Below are 17324 nucleotides of genomic sequence, written 5' to 3' on the forward strand. Positions count from 1 at the left end.
TTAATGTATGTAACTGATGACGATTAATTATGGGTGTCGTGAAGATGGATGTTTTAATGTAGTCCTAGAAGTCTGGCGCTCAAAAATATTGCTATTACAGGAGAAAAAGTACTTCCCCTCATTCTGTGTCTTTCTTTTGTACTTTGAATAATAAACGTCTGATTTTCACAAAAGTGCAGGTGAGACGGAAGTCCTCAACCCCTTAGCACTAAACCTTTATCATCACATGAGGCTCAATTTCACTAAAGGCAATTTTTTTCTTTTTTTAGTTGATACACTTATATATATTCTGTCATACCCTAGCTAGGCCATGATACCATACATTTTCAATCTAATTATCTGACCCCGTAAGACCAAAGCAAACTTCTATGTCAGTTGCTTGGGGAGCAAATTAAACTGAAGACTTTTCAGAGGCACTTGCTAATAAAGAAGAGAAGTGGATGAAAACTGATCGTGTTTTTACAAGCCATCACCAAATGAATGAGTACAGCTCTCCCGGAGCAGTCAAAAGCCCATTCCACAGAAGGATAAACTGATGTTCAAGGTGACAGATCAAAAGTCATAAGTAAGAAGTCAGACTTACATGACTTGGACAACCTAACTTCACTATCACTTCCTTCTCTAAAACCCTGAAGGGACACTAGCATTGGATTTGAGTTCTGCATCTCAGATATGCATGACAGACTTAGAGAAAGCAACAGAGAGCAAAGGAGCGGCTCTTCGTTCTGAGCCCAACACGCAGTTGCTGGCTGCGCATTTCTCACGGTGTTTCAGGGCTCAGTCTTTATCTGCATGTGTTTCAAAGGCAACACTAAAAGGCGATGATGTTTGCAAGCACTGTTACTCAGTGACCAAGAGTTCTGACAATCCAGGGAGAGGAAGGAGTTAAAACTCCAGGTAGACCAGGCTAATGAACATAAACGTTCCACAGCAGCATCCCGTCCTACTGAGCAAGGTTAGAGCTGGAAAGTATGCAAAAGGGGAACATGAAAAACATCCAGAAGTGCCTCTGCTAAAGAAATCCCTGCTCGGGAGAAAGAGCAAAAAACTTGGTTTCCTAACTAAATGCCACTTTTCATATGAGACCCAATCTTGAGGGCCTGACCCCTTGTGGTCTCTAAACATAAACCAAAACAAGAGTGTGGGTGTCAGATTTCCTGGCCCGATCCCAAAGAGGTCAAAAATTAGTTACATTTAATTGGCAAAAATTAGAGGTTCTAGGAAACCAACCCTTCCTTCCTTCATTGCCAAGCTCTAGAAAAAGCTTCAGTGGAGAATGTAGAGATTTAATACTTATTTGGAGGAATAAGAAGGTAAAGAAGATGATTGTTCTATTGGATTGAGGGTGTTTCCCAAAGAAATGTGCAATTCAGATTTCCTAAACTGAGAACTCAGCTCCAGCCGCTCTGGAAGAATGAGGACCACCGAGACCCCTGCACAAAATTCAGTGAGAATGCTTTAGAAGACACTGAAGGGTTAGACTTCATTGCAAGTTACTCCACCATAAGCCAGACAAAGAAATTCCTGAAAGGCTACAAGCATTTTTTTCTTACAAGCACCCAAAGGAACAGGTCAATGTAAATGTTGTGGAAACAAAGCAGTTTATTACTAACCATAGTTTGTTTCCCTTGTGAGAAAATTTTAATCCATTGCAATTGCATCCAACATCCACACACAACTGCCCCTGAAGAAGGGGGAAATACAGATTTCATAATTGACCCTAGCCTCGGGCTTTCTCTTATGCTTGGAAAGCAAGAGGTGTTGGGGGTTGGGGAATTCGAGTGTTTGATACTCTCTTTTTCACTGTCTATGATCGAGGATAGGAGGACTTTAATTTCCCTTCCAATCACTCCTACGGAGGCCTGAGTGTCTGAGGAAATCCACAGACAACAATCAAACCTTTCATCTTCAGGGCTGCTTCCCACCATAGCCCTTCCTGTGCCAATCAGGTCTGCGAAGCGTTTCCCCTATTCTGCATTTCATGAATCAGTTGCAAAATCTGCCAACCTCTGCCAGTTCCTCTTGTACTCGGCTGAGAGGTTCCCCTTCCTTCCCTGGGTAGCACAAGGCTGCTCGGGTTTTTAACTGGCGTAACGTGGAAATGCACTGTAGGAGCTCACTAACTCTTTCACAGCCAGATGCAAGTGAGAGTCTGGGGCTCCGACCCCACCGACTTGGGAACTGGCCCGCCAAAGCTCAGGTTAAAGCAGATTTGTGGAAACTAGCTTTGACCCCCAAATCCCGTGTGTCAGTTACTGTTCCTGGAAGGAAAAGGAAGAGAAAGAAGGGCTACAAAGTATCCAACTCAGTTACTTAGCAACTAGACAAAACTTGCCTCACTACTGAGGGTAAGGAGGCATCTCATGCCCATTCAAAGAGTAAGTCTCCGATTTACATGCAAATAATAAAGACAAAAGGGAAAGGAAAATCTAAATTAGCAACTGGAGTTTACAGCAGTGGGGCTGAGGCCCAGATTTTAAAAACAGCTTCTCCCTAGGAAGGAGACAGGATACAAACATGCACATGAATGAATGAATGAGTGAATGAGTGAATGAATGAATGAAAGAAAGATCACAGGCCTAGATCAGCTTGAGGTATCCCTTCACAGAGGCCAATGCCCTGGAGGGTAGGGGACAGACAGGCACTGAAAGTTTAGTAGCTAAAATTAAAACACTTGCAGCGCTAACACAAATTTAAGGCTTACAGAAATTTGACAACTGAAGGCTGGGAAATCCCCGGGGAAAACAGACATATATATATATATATATATATATATATATATATATATATATATATATATATATATACACACACACACACACACACACACACACACACACACACACACCCCCAGCTTGTGAGAAAAACAAATAAAGCATCAATCTTGGGATGGAAGGTCTCCAGACTGTGGGTGGATTTACAGCCTCTTCGGGGTCCCTAGACCTCCTCACAAACACCCTCCCGCACCCACTAAAGAAGCGGTCTCCAAACTTGGAGCAAACCCACACCTTTCACAGGAGACACATGGCCCTGAAGGGTTTCCAAGCAAGAGGGAGACACGGGCGCCTACTTGGCCCACGAAAGTGCTCGGGCTTTTCCGTTGGCCCGAGGAGATCCAACTCTGGGTCCCCAGCTCCTAGCCACACGCCAGAACCAGGCGGCTCAGTCCCAGGCTGAGAGAGGGCCCCTCGGCCGCGCCCCATCCCCCAACCTCACACCTGGCCCAGGTGGGCAGGGCCCAGGGTGACCGGCAGAGGCCCGCCAGCCGAGCCACTTACTTCTCATACTCCGTGTTGTCTCTGTCACAGCGAGAATCCTTGTGCTTTTGCCAGTCTTTGCCATGCTTGCAGGTGGTGAGGAGCACCACGTCCTCCCCGTTATGGACGTGATATAAGGCATTCCTGGTGTCTGACCCTATCCCTGTCAGGTACCTCTTCCCCTTGAATACCAGCATATACTTCCTGAGAGGAGGGATGGTGTTAAACTTCAAAAACCCCCTCTCCCCTCCTGTCCTGGGATGATCCTTAGAAAAGAGGGGGATGGAAACATCAAAGTTGGGTCGGAAGTTTTCAGTACTGATGCTGGCTTTGGCCAGCATCGCCTGGCCGATGTCAAACCCCACGTCCTCGGTGTAGTCAGGCCAAGTGCCGGAATATAAATTAAAAATTAAATGATTCCTACCATTGTTCCACAAGTGGAGACTCTGCACTTTGGATCTCAAATTGTGCACATACTGAGGTGACAGCTGGTCTCTGTCTAAAGTATCCAGACTCAGGACAAAGAGGCACGCCTGGCTGGGGTCCGAGGTGTAGAACCTGGAGCCCTCGATGGCCGCTAGAATGTTTTGGTAACTTTCGGCGATTTTCTCCCCTTTTTGCTGCGGGTACACGTAGACTTTGAAGCCGTTTTTCTTGCAAAGGGTGAAATCGAAGCAGGACTCCATGCGGCACTTCTTGCCTTTGTAGATGCTCGAGTTGGCGTCTCGCTTCTGCCGGGGGGATATGTGCACGCTGGAATCCTCGTTTTCCAATTGATCCCAAGGAACGAAGGGGCGCAGAGCGTCCGGGAAGCGGGGCCAGAAATGATCCGGACTCGGGTGGTGCAAGCCATTCCGACCGCTGTGCTCTTCTCTCCGGCTGTGGCTCCTTGATGCCCTAAACTGCAAGCCTCCGAAATAAAACAAAAGGGCGAGACAAGAGCCAGCTGAGAGCAGGATGAAATAGCGTTTTTTGGCCTGCATGTGTCCTGCCTGGGTCAAGAGGATTGTAAATAAACACAAGAATCACCCAAGTTTCCCAATCAACACTTTCAGCTCCAGTCCGCCATCTTCCCGCCTGTAAAGACTTCAAACTCTCCGCTCCCACCTTCTCTGGATGCCTTTCCCCAAGCCGTGGACTGATCCAGCGCATGTGGGCGATTTCTTTAACTTTCTCCCCTTCGGTCTTTCATCTTTGGGTTGCACAATGGACGGGAGAAAGCGGGGCTGAATATTTCTCACCCCGGGCGGGCGAGCAGCGGACTGTAATTTTCTTGCATGCAACAAGACGGAGGAAAAGAAAGAGAGGGGGGAAAAAAAAGCTCCCGATGCCCAATCAATGGCAAGACGAAGTGATTTCCTTGCCTCTCGGATTCCTCTCGGCAGCGTGGAAAACGAGCCCCGGGAAAGCAACTTCAACTCATCCACACTCCCGTGCAGAGCACTCCGGTTCCAACAAGTCAGCCGATCCCCGGGTTCAGCCGGCTAGTGCATCTTGCAGCTGGGGCGCCGTAACCTCACAAATCCCTGCATCTCTCTTTATTCCCTTCTGCAGCGGCTCCAAGACTCCGGCGGTGTTTACTCCTGCGCTCGCGGGGCCGGCCCCCGGGACGCGCGGCGGCCCGGCTGGAGGCGGCGGCGGCGGCGCTGGGTGACGGCGGCGGCGCGTCCTCCCCGCGGGCAGTGCCGGCCCCGAGCGGCGCTTCGCAGGCCCCCGCGCGATCGCCGCCGACCGCCGCGTTCGGTCGCCGAATGTTACCCGGTTCTGAATGTTACACTTACACATTCCATTCCCGACACGACAGCGCTGACCTCATCCATCCACGCAGCCCGCGCTTCCATTGGCCGAGCGTCACGTCCGGGGGGGGCGGTGCTTCCGCTGCGCCCATTCATAACCCCCGGCCGCCGGCAGAGGCGCCGGCGCGGCGCGGGGGCGCGGGGGCGCGGGGAGCCTGGGGCGCCTCGGCCGCGGTCGGCGGGCGGGGCGCGGGGCGGCCCGGTGCGAGCCCCGCGGCCCAGAGGGCGCCCCGGCCGGTACGCGGGCCTGGGCCGCACCGCCTGCAGCCGCCACGCCGGGAGCCAGCGCCGCCCAGAGGCGCCCGAGGGCGCGCGGCCGCCGGCGAGGCAGGGACCGGCCGGCTCTCCCCGGGCGCCCTCGTGAATCCCGTCTTCTCGGCTGCCTGCCGGGAACGCCTCCCCGGGCAGGCGGCAGGGAGTGTGCGGGTTCCTGGGGAAGGATGCTCGAAAATGGAGCGGTGAGGCGAGCCCGAGGGATGGGGGAGGAAAGAAAGACTTCAAAGAACGCGACCGCTGACCAGAAGGAAGTCTCTCCCCGCCCACCTTCGACCCTCTGAGGACCAGTATTTTAATTTCTTACCTAGCGTTTAAACAGCTCCCTTATTCCCTACATAGCCCATCTTTGCTTTTTCTGTCCCCAGAGACACACCCCAATCCCCCGCCCCCGAAAAAAATAAAGAGGAAATCTTATAATCAAGAGGAGTCGTTGCAATTCATGTCTGTTTCTGTGCTGAGAAAGGACATCTATTCTAAATTCTCATTACATGCACATCCTTTCCTTGCTTCCTGAAGCCCCTAGTCTGTTCTGTAGAAAGCTTCCAAGAGATCCAATCACAGTGAAAAAAAGATTTTCTAATGGTTAAAGAGGAACTGGTAAATTTAAGCTGGTTCCAGTCCCTAACGTGATGTTCTCCTCTTTTTGTAGCGGTGGGGTGGTGGTTTCTAAGGAGATGTCTCTTAGGAATGGATGACTAGTAGAACTGCCAACTGTCCCAGCTGTACAAGGGGAACTTGAGGCAGGAAATGACCTTATTTCCAGTTAGTGCAAGACGGTTGGTCCTTCTTTGGACTGCCCTCCCACACTGCAGCCCCAAGCTCCAGCTGCCCCCAGGGAACTTCATTAGCTCAGATAAAGACCTACAGCCTCTGGAAGGTGTCCTCCAGGCCCACAAAGAAGTGCTAGGTCCCAAACAAGGTTTCTGGTCAAAGCCACGCTTCCGGGCCTCAGAGTGCGATTTCTGCTTTACAGAGAACATCTCCCACCCACCTTCTTCCCTAGCTGAAGTCTGCAGGGTCTGGCCAAGCAGGACAAACAGTTGCCTAGGGCAGCAAGCTGTTTAGTGATTGTTTATTATGGGAGTGACTGAGAGCTAGGGACAGACACTTCCCAGCTTCCCTCAGGCTGCAAAAAAACTCCAGCAGGGCGTGGACGAAGGGCATGGTTATAACAAGGCAGGGTGAAATGATCCAGTGGAAAATTTTAGACATTTGTTGTTTTAGATTTGTTTTAATAAAGGGGGGAAGGGGGCATGGGTGGGACATTACTGTACATTCCCAAAGCCTCTCCCTATTTCTGATGAGCTAGCTTTTCCAGATTTGATCTGTACCCCCTGCACAATTCGGAGAGGCCTGGGACAGAAATGAGGGTCCAGTCATCTTCCAAATATGATGACAACGATGCAGATAAATGCAGTGATTGAAACCACATGTGACCCTCGGTTCTCTCCAGCCTAGGGTTGGGAGCCTGAGAGCAGCCACCCAAGGCAGGGATCCTGTTGAGATCAGGATGCGGATTATCTGGGCCCTATGAGAAGTTGGCATGTGGGGATTTTAGCTCCTCTATATCCTACCAGTCGTCCTATGTGACCTTAGGAGGAGCCAGCTACCATTCTTATTCTTTCGCATTCTCTTCCTGCTTTGGCACACGTTTCTAGTCTTGCCTAACCATTGCTGATCCCCTCATCCCATGTTCCAGGGTTACCCAGCCCCACTGTCTGTTTCACAGTGGCGTATGTTGTGAGAAATGTTCGGGTACTGAAAATTGAAGAAAACTTGGATTCAGATCCCACATCTGCCATTTACCAGTGCCTTGGGCATGTGGCCTAATCTCACTGAACCTCAGTTTCTCATTTAAAAAGTCAGAATAATTAACTTTTTTTTTTTTTGCCAGCCTCTTTGAATTTGTAAACTGTAAATTGTTCCACACATGTAACATTTTTTGCCTAAGTTCCACATTTCAAAATCCAACTGAACTCTAAAGTAGCCCCTGAAAATGGCATCATCATTAGATCTCCCTGTTTTATTTTCTCCCTAGCCCCTTTCATTAGCTGAAATCTTTTATTTGTTCATTTGTTTAGTGTCTGTGTTTCTTCACTGTAAGAGAAGCTGCCTGAGAGCAGGCGCCCTGTCTGTCTTACTCCTGAATCCCTAAAGGCTCGGGGTAGTTCCTGGCACGTAGGTGCAGCTCAATCACCGATGTGAATGATGAATGAATTACTAAAATTCAACCTCACCACTTGAACATGCTTGAAAGGAAAGCCCACCCCGGCAGGACTAAGTCTCTTGTTCACAACAGAAATATTACTAACCAGGAATATCTTAAGAGAGGGCAAATCCGTGCATCATAAATCCTCCAGCATTGTATGTCAGATGGTGTAATGCCTCTCTGGTCAAAGCCCTTAAGGCATCTCTGTCTCTGAATAAGAGCCTAAGCCCTCACAATGACCTGTAAGCTCCTTCAGGATCTTCTCTTTCATCTCCTCCCCAGATGCCTCTCACCTCATTTTCCTGCCAGTAACACTCCCCCCATCCCAATCTTCCCTTTCTTCTCCAGCCAGATTGGTTTCCTTGCTGTTTCTCATATGTACCCAACATGGTCCTGCCTCAAGGCCTTTGCACATCTTCACCTCTGCCAGTCTGCCCCCAGTATCACATGACACACTCCATCACTTCTTTTCAGTCTCTTTTCAAATGCCACTTTACTGTTTGAGGCCACCTCTGACCTCCCTAAGTAAAACAGCAATCCCTCCCTCATTTTCCGACCCTGTCACCCCACTTTATTTTTTTTCCTTAATGGTAATCAACATCTACCATACTATATGTTGATTGTTAATTTATCATTTATCCGTTGTATCTAGAATATGAGCTCCATGAGGCAAGGATGTGGTCTTTTCTCTTTCATATCCCCAGGACCTACAACAATGCTCATCACTAAGTATTTGTTGAAGTAACGAATTTGAACCCATTGTCTATAGAGCAAACAGAGAATGTTCAAGGCTAGAGTTCTATTGCGAAACACACACACACACACACACACACACACACACACACACACACATCCCTACAGCTATCCCACTGTTCAAGTCTTGCTTAATTTCCTCTTCCAGGAATAATTCTTTCCCACAGGTGAAAACAGCATGGCACACATGAAACCCAGAAGATGGGGATTCTCATCTTGGTTCTGTCACTTACTCTATAACCTTGAATGAGTCCCTTCACTTCTCTAAGCTTTGGATTCTCATTGGTAAAATCAGGAGTAACTGTATGTTTGTATATATATATCATGCTCAGCTCAGTGGACCACTGTGAGAATCAAATGAGAACAAATGGATAATGTATGAGAAAGCTCTCTGCAGCCCACAATGCACATAGCAAATGCAAGGTCTGGTCATCACACTCTTGGACAGATATGGACACAAGTGCATGAGATCATGTTTCCATGCTGACAGCATTAAATACATGAAATATCACCTACCAAACACAACAATTTCCAGATGCTTTATAGACTCTGGAATGGTCATTGACTGTTGTAAGCAAACAGGAAAAGGGAAGAAGGAAAACTCACCAATGGACAAAAAGAAGATTTTTTAAATGTATAAAGCACCAAAGGCATAAATGCTTTTCAAGGGTCTATAATTATATTTGCCATAAGAGAAAATAATTGACTCCAAAATGGGAAAACAAACTAAAATACTGAATTTAACAAATATTTATATTCTGTAAAATGTAACTGTAAGGTTGAGGGGGTAAGGCAATCCAATCTTCATATAGTTATATACTTTTTTTTTTTTTTTAATTTGATGTGGGCACCAAAACATATCACGTTTTGGTGATGTGTGATGGGGTCTCTGACAGTAAGTATACCTGGAAGGCTGGAGCCCCTCCTGGGTACATGCTGACTGACTGGCTGCAGAAGACAGAAAAGACCAAAATGGCTGAAAAGAGTTGGGACATTGTGAAGGAGTGGAAAGATTCCCAACCAGGAACCAGGAGCCAGGAAACTCAGGGAAACCTGGAGCATATTGTTTCTGAATATCAGGCCTTGAGGGTTCCACCTGGAAAGCACAGAGTAGGACTTGGTGATACCTTTCCACCTGAAACAAACATGCCCTGTTTAGACCAAGGGGATGGAGAAGGGATGGACTGGGGAGGGAGGAAGTGGCAACCCGGCTGAAAAGGGAAGGAAAACTGAAGCGGAAGCGAGAGGCCCCATCAGGCCTCTAAGTCAGGGCAGCCAAGCAGGAAAACTGACCAAAGGCCAAACAAGGGCAATTCTCCCACGGGTGTGTTAAATCCTGAACCAGCTGCTTTATATACGTGGTCTCTGTAATCTCACAAGGTTTCCAGGGCACGAGTACTATCCTTATTCTCTGTCACAAATGAGAAAACAAAAACTCAATCTTGGGAAGGGACTCCTGGCCCTCCCTCCCTCTCTCCCTCCCTCCCTCCCTTCCTTCCTTCCTTCCTTCCTTTCTTCCTCCCTTCCTCTTTTCCTCCCTCCCTCCCTTCCTTCCTTCACTGAACAAATATTTTTTGAGCATCTGTTCTGTATAAGGCATGTTGCCAGTCACAGGCAGAATTCTCTGTTGCAGGGGGCTGGCCTGTGCACTGCAGGATGTTTAGCCACATCCTATCCTCTACCAAACAGGTGCCAATAGCAGTCCCAGCCCCACCTGGATCTCTGGTTGACACCAAAAACACCTCTAGACATGGCTAAATGCCCGTAGGAGGCAAAATCACCTAAACTAGTTAGATGACTTACCCAAGGTCAGGTGATTTTCAAGTGGAGAATTTAGAATTTGACATTCATCGTCTGACTCCATCCCTGGGCTCTGCCACAATACTGCAGCTCCCTGTAGAGAGTCTAATTTATCTCCTTTCTATAAGTCAGCCTGATTGAAAAAATCTCACAGACGTTAATTTAAGAAACTTTTATTATGAACTTATGTACATACAAGGCATGCTTCTAGATACTTGGGATCCAGGGTGTAAAAAGTAGATAAGGTGTCTCCTCTCATTCTGAGGGGGGAGATAGTAAGAGAGCAAATAAATAAATAGGCCAGATAATTTCAAATAGTTCTAATTAAAGGATTACGGCATAGAGTAGGATGAAGTAGAGCAGGGAAACTCACTTTAAGTAGGTGGCTGGCAAAAGTCTCTCTGAGGAGCTAGCATTTCAGCTGACATCTCGTTGATGAGGAAAGAGCCCTGGGAAGAGTGTACCAGGGAAAGTGTCTGGCTGGTACAAAGGTCTGGAGGCAGAAGTGCATTTGAAAAATTAGAGGTGGTTTTCAAACTTCAGCGGTCACCAGAATCACCAGATGGGTTGGTGAAAACATAGATGGATGGGGCCTGCCCCCAGAGTTTTCTGATCCAGTAGATCTGGGGGTATGACCCAAGAATGTGCCTTTCCAACAGCTTCCCAGGTGATGCTGATGCTGCAGATCCAGGGACCACACTTTGAGAACCACTGAGAGCATGAGCAGAAAGGCTACTGTTTTGGGAGTGTGCTGAGTGCAGGGAAGAGGGTCACGAGATAACATCAGAGAAGTTGCAGGAAATTGAGCATGCCCTGGCACCGCAGGTGGGTGAAGTGTTGGCATTTTATTTTCTGTGGGGTGGGTAGGCCTTGGAGACTTTAAGCAGGGGAGTAATAGGATGCGACTTCCGTTTTTCACAGCTCCCTCTAGCTGACAGTATGGCAAAAGTGGAAGCAGGAAGGCAAGTTGGTGTATCTAGTACATATTTTTGAAAGTCTTTATTCCTTAGCATAACAACTATTGCAAACCAGGACAGCAAACCAGGAAGGGAAGGAGAACTTCAAGCCTTGTGTTCATGACCCAGAAATGATGACAATCAGAGTTGAGCCATAAGGTCTAGTCACTGGACATTCAGCCTGTGATTCCTAATTAGGCAAGATAGCTTGCCTTAGTATATATCAAAACTGCATGTTTAAATTGAGAATTCTTTTTATGAGAATAAAACTCCAGTGCTTGATATGCTGATGTTCTCTCTATGATGTTCACATAGAGTTGATACAGTCCAAGCCATATATATTTATATCTAACTGTGCCTGTTGTATGTGTTTAACAACTTGGAACTGCTATTCCCAGTGACAGGACATCGTCTTGTTGGTGAATGCTTTCTGAGGGACAAAGAGTGACCAAGATGTTGCCCTTATGGAAGTCTGGATGCCATCCTAGGAGTCTTATAAAAGTTTTACTGACCCCTGGTGGAAGACACAAACATTCTGCCCTGCTAGCTTGTCTTGGTAACTTCTGTTTTCTCCAAAGACTTTCATCCCTTTAGCAATGCATGGCCTTCTACAGACTCAAACCTCAGGCGTAAAACAAGACATGGGAAGAAATGATCACAATAAATCTGGCTCTATGGTGTAATTTACTAGAGGAAGAAGTGGCTAAATTTGTGTGGGTCCCTATTAACGGGTGTAGATCTGTTTAATAGATGGGTGAGAGAGAGAAAATAAGAGATGGAAACATCAACTATGGAAGGTGATGAAATCAGGAAGTCACCCACTATTCGAGCCAATGTTTCCCATTAGACTGTAACACATTTTATTATGCAGTAGTCTGTCAATGCTCCCTTGACCCGCCCTTTTTTTCTTTTTATAACTTCTGATACCCAATAGAACCAAGTTTGTCTTCTGTCAGCAGAATTTTTTTAATCACCTGACCCTTCTAGGTTACTATGGAACAATAATTACTGATGCTCACAATGGTAACTGTGAGACCCCGTAGGATCATAACTGCCAACTTGCTGGAGGGAAGTTATATCATGTCTAGTCCTATTTCAATGATTTAAGTGCACTTCATGATTGTCAAAAATTAAAGTTAGTGAACCATGTATAGTATATTTTATTTTCAGAGAGAGAGCGAGAGTATGCAAGTGGGGAAGGGGGAGAGGGAGAGAGAGAGAATCCCAAGCAGGCTCTGCAAACGTCAGTCACCCAGGCACCCCATGGGGTAACTTGTTATTAGCACAGTATATAAGATGGACTCTAGAGGTAGTTATTTGAATGGTGTGTTGTAGAGGGCGCCTAGGTGGCTTAGTTTGTTGAGCATCTGACTCTTGATTTCAGCTCGGGCCTAGATCTGACAGTCTGTGGGTTCAAGCCCTGTGTTAGGCTCTGCACTGACAGTGCAGAGCCTGCTTGAGATTCTCTCTCCCCCTCATTCTCTGTCCTTTCCCTAATTGCACTTGTGTGCGTTCTCTCTCTCTCTCTCTCTCTCTCTCTCTCTCTCTCAAACAAACAAACAAACAAACAAAAAAACATTGAATGCTCCCTTGGATGCTCCAAGCTTGTCTGATCAAATTTCTTCTATTCCTATGAACCCTAGATTCTTGAAGTCTTAAGGGGAAGTCTTCAGGTCAATTTCACAGAGACTAGCCTTTCTAAAGAAGTAAAAACGCACACATACGTCTACAAAATTCTGCATGTCTGGAGACTCATTCTGAGAACTTACAATCTAAACAAACAAAACCATTCCTCTAATTATAAACTGTGCCTAACTTTAGGTCCACCCTAGGACATCAACCTCCCAGTAATTCTAGCTCAATTTCTGTCTCCTTACACTTCTGTAGTCTTCATTTCCCAGAGACTGATCACATTGTGGAAGTGCAAATAGCTCGGGAACTATAAGAGAAAGTTATGAAGAAGGCTAGTATTTAAACATATTTTGGTACATTTATATGTAAATTTCAGTATAAGCTTTGTCTCTCTCAAAATCTGAATATTTAAGTGTCACAAAAGTAGACTAAAAATATACTTTCTGGCTTTAAGTAAGCCTTGAGAAGGGAATTGCCCACAGAACCATAATTCATGATTTCTCTAATTGTTCTCTCCTACTGGGGATTTTAGCCTGAGTTAGCCTACCTTAGCTGCTGGCCCAATAATTCCTTACCATGCGGGGAAAAAAATGCAGACTTTAGTCTTATTTAAGCCTGGAGAAGCCTGGTTCCTTTCTTGTTCTTTTAGGCCTGTGGGGACTTGTTGCTAATGGGAAACCCCAGTCAAAGACTTCTCCAGGCGCAATGCAGACAGGCCTCACTGCTTTGTAAAATGTCTCCTCCCCACTAGTTCTTGTCCTGACCCCACCCCTGACCACCTCTCCATCTAAGCTCACATCTGACCTGCTACCCACCACCCCCCCCACCCACCCCCCCCCGCTTGGCTTGTCTGATGTTGGAACTCTTTGCAACAGGAACTGCCGATTGCTATAAATTCCATGCTGCTTTGACAAGGAGAATGTTAATCCTTTCGAGTTTAAGAGCCCACCAGATCTGCTTTAGGGGGAGACCACTTACATCACCTGGAGGGCGTGGGACTCTACTGTAGTCCTGACCACATGAAGGAGCCCTGGATGGGGGGAAGGGGCCCCTGAGAATGAGCTCCCGCTTGGCCCACAGCCCAGTTCCCGTAATCGTGGATACTGCCTCCTGGCTGTGACCTGGAGAACCTTTCTGATATTTCCCTGTCTGGTCGGGTGTTACAGTGTCAGTCTTATAGCCGTCCAACTGTATACACTTCTATTTGTGCAGGATATTTACTTAATGAGCTGCATTCCGTTGGAGGCAGGGGAGTAGAGTTGTCGAACAAAAGAGCTTTGGAGCCTGACCACCTGGATCCAGTTACAGTTCTACCCCAGACTGGCTGTGACGTTAGGCAAGTTCATTAAGGGGTGTAAGCCTCAGTTTCCCCATCATCCCCCCAACACACATACACAATGATAATAACTACTTCAGATGTACATGAAATAATGTATATAAAACACTTAATCAGTGCCCAGCACCTAGGAGGAGGGACTTAGTAAATGTTAAATGGCATAAGGGCCTCCCCGCCCCATCCCTTACCACTTCCCCAGCAGCCCCTTAGAGTAAAAGTGACTCGGTTTCACATTCTGTTTTTTCAGCAGTTTTGTCTCCCAGAATTTGAATTAATGTCCTTCATGATTAAGATTGACATTTCAGCAAATCATGCTGAAGTGTTCCAGTGGCTGGGAAAGGACATGTTCATTCATTCATTTACCCACTCAATAAATATTTATTGAATGCCTACTATGTCCCAGGGAGGGCACTGGGCACTGGGCATGCACCATGTGAGGTAAATGGACCACATGCTAGCCTTTAGAGTAAAGTTTACTCAGGGAGAGGATGGTGAGCAGGAAAATAAACTAATTAAGTTAATGCCAAACTCTTGTGCTACTCAGGAAACAAACAGTGCCCTGACATGGAGGCGTTACTTAAACAGAGTACTCAGGAAGACTTCCTTGAGGAGGCATTTAAGCCCATACAGGAAGGACTTGCAAGGACTGAGGGGAGCAGAGGGAGGGAGTGGGAAGAGAAGCCTTCAGAGGGACAAAAGAGCAGATGCCAACATCTGAAGGTCAGATAAACTAGGCTGCCTGATCTAGGCATAGGAAACGTGACCAAGTGGCTGGCATTTTGTGAATAAGACACCCAGGTCCTGAATTCAAGCAGCTTCTGCCAAAGGAACCTGTTTGTGACGATAGGTTTGTTCGTTTTCCACATAACAAAGGAAGCTCAGAAAAACTGAGGCGAGGCACTGGGGGAGAATCAAGCCCATATCCTCTATTCTTTTCCAACCCTCCAACCACCCCACTTATTAAGCCTCTCCTTAATGCTTTCATCCTCGATAGAACTGACATTTCTGGGCTCCAGAAGTCAATCCCAGCATCTTTAAGCCATTATTGTGTGTATTCTTCTATATGCCTATCCCCCTTATAGGAGAATAGTCCCAGAAGAAGCAGACCATGTCTTATTATCTTTGTAACCAGCATCTGGAATTATGCCTGACCCTTTACATGTTTGTTGAATGAATGAATCTTCACTAAATTTATTGTACTCATTGTTGCCAGGCAATATGCTAAGTGCTTTAAGTATATTAACTCAACTAATCCTCTTTATATTACCTAAAGATATGTACTATTGTTAGCAATACCTCACAGAAGAAATGGAGGCACAGAGAGGTTACGTAACTCACATAGCTCTTAGAACTAGAAGGAGTTGAGCTAGGATTTGAACCCAGCCGGCCTGGGTGCCAAAGCCCCTCCCCTCCCCCCTAGCTGTTAACTTAGTCACGGCAGAGCTTCTCAAACTACTAGGCATGAAAATCAACCGAAGAACATGTTAAAATACACATTCCAGGGCCCCCCTTACACAGATTTCTGATTCAGTACTTGTGTTAGGTTCTGTTGCTGCATAACAAGTTAACCCAAAGTAGAGGCTTAAAACAGCAAATGTTTATTATCTCCTACCTTCTGTGAGTCAGTAATCCAAGCACAGGTGAGTTGGGTTCTCTGGCACTGAGTCTTTCACAAGGCTTCCATCAGGAGGTCAGAGGCCGCTGTCGTTTCAAGGCTTGACTAGGGAAGCTCCAATCCCACGCTCACTCACATGGCTGTTGGTGGACCTCAGGTTTTCACTGGCTGTTGACCTGAGACATCAATTCTTTGCCACATGGGCCTCCCCAAAACGCTGTTCACAGCCTGACAGCAGGCTTCTCTCAAAGTGAATGAGAGACCGCATTCAGGACTATAGCCAAATCTTTTTGTAACCTCCTCTGGGAAGTGACATCCTATCACTTCTGCCTCGTCTTAGACATTGCCTACCACAGTAGTATGGTGGGGGACCCAAGAATTTGTATTTCTACCAAGCTCTCAAGAGATGGTGATGCAGCCAGTAGAGGACCACACTTTGAGTAGCACCAGTGTGCTACCCTGGGAGGGAGGAAGAGAGAGGCTGGGAGGGAGGGAGGAAATGGGCAAACCAATGAATACTTACCTATTGACCTAGGGCCCCTCTCCACCTTGGTCAGTCTCACTGTCACCTATACCCCCTAGGCCCTATGAAAAAGTGCCAAGAAGTTGACTGTGAACTTAGAAAAACCGATGTCCACAGTGTCACTCCTTGGATAAGGATAGCCTGAGCTGAAGTGGATTCATCCTGTTTTCCACCTCCTACAGTCCTATGTTAAGGGATGTAAAACATTCCCCGAAAGCCAAAAACCTTGCCTAGTGAGTTACAGTCTCACAGAGCAAAGAGGGATGATTTTTAGAGTTTCTCTTTCCTGCTCCCTGCGTTTAAAAAAATACAGTGCAAGGAGGACCCTTTAACTCCACTAGGGTCTTTAAGAGCCTGACCAAACAGTGATGGCCAAATCCAAGGAGACTTGCTCTTCCTACCCAAGTTAAACTGGGCTCTCCAGTCGGTCTTGCCCTGGAGTAACTTCTCTCACTTCCCAAACCAGGCCCCGTTTGGGCCGCCTGCTGCCAGGAAGAGGCAGGAGAAATCAGCTCCAGGAGCAGGGCCTCAGCTCCTGCAACTCCAGAAACTTCGTGCGAGGCACACTCCCCCTTCCCTGCCTGGATGGAAGTGGAGGGTGTGCTGGTGCCGAACAGCTGCTCAGGGTGCAGGGAAGCAAATGTTACTAAATATATGTTCTTGCTGTATACTGGCACGTCGAGAAAAATTATATCTCCTTGTTCTCCACTTGGGTGTTCTTTAAAAAAAATTCTTCACACAAGCACAGTGCACCTCTCAACTCCTGCCCCTGACTGAAGAATCCAATTGCAGTCTAATTTATTTTTCTCCCCACACCCTTAAAATAAATGCCCTCTTGTCACATTCTGACAGCTTCTGGTGCATTCTACCACTCCCACCACATCCACGGCTTGGTCTCAGAGTCTCTTAGCCTTTCAGGCTTGTTTTCAACACCAGTCTTTCTCAGGGAGGCACTCAGGGTAACGTGCTTGAGATTGCCAGGGAGGGAGTCTCTTTAAGATGCAAGCAAGTTACCCCCAAGTTAGTGCCTTCCGTCATTCCTGCCTAAACCATAAATCAATTTCCAGAACACTATAAAAATATTACATGTATTATATGCCTATGGCATTTGTGTGTGTGCAGAAGTATGACCTTAAATCAGATCATTAACATTATGTTGTCTGGGATGTTT

The 17324-nt window shown here is 46.8% G+C and overlaps 1 protein-coding gene across 1 annotated transcript in view; it reads right to left on the reverse strand.

Annotated features, from left to right (window-relative positions):
• Nucleotides 1–4860, reverse strand: part of EXT1 (exostosin glycosyltransferase 1) — a 284959-nt gene extending 280099 nt beyond the window's left edge. The window contains exon 1 of the mRNA XM_007075574.3: nt 3279–4860. Within this exon, the coding sequence (XP_007075636.1) occupies nt 3279–4240 (962 nt within the window). The 5' untranslated portion in view covers nt 4241–4860. The remainder of the gene's footprint in view (nt 1–3278) is intronic.
• Between the last annotated feature and the right edge of the window lie 12464 nt (nt 4861–17324).

This window comes from Panthera tigris, chromosome F2 (assembly GCF_018350195.1).
Source record: "Panthera tigris isolate Pti1 chromosome F2, P.tigris_Pti1_mat1.1, whole genome shotgun sequence".
In the NCBI taxonomy this organism is placed as follows: domain Eukaryota; kingdom Metazoa; phylum Chordata; class Mammalia; order Carnivora; family Felidae; genus Panthera; species Panthera tigris.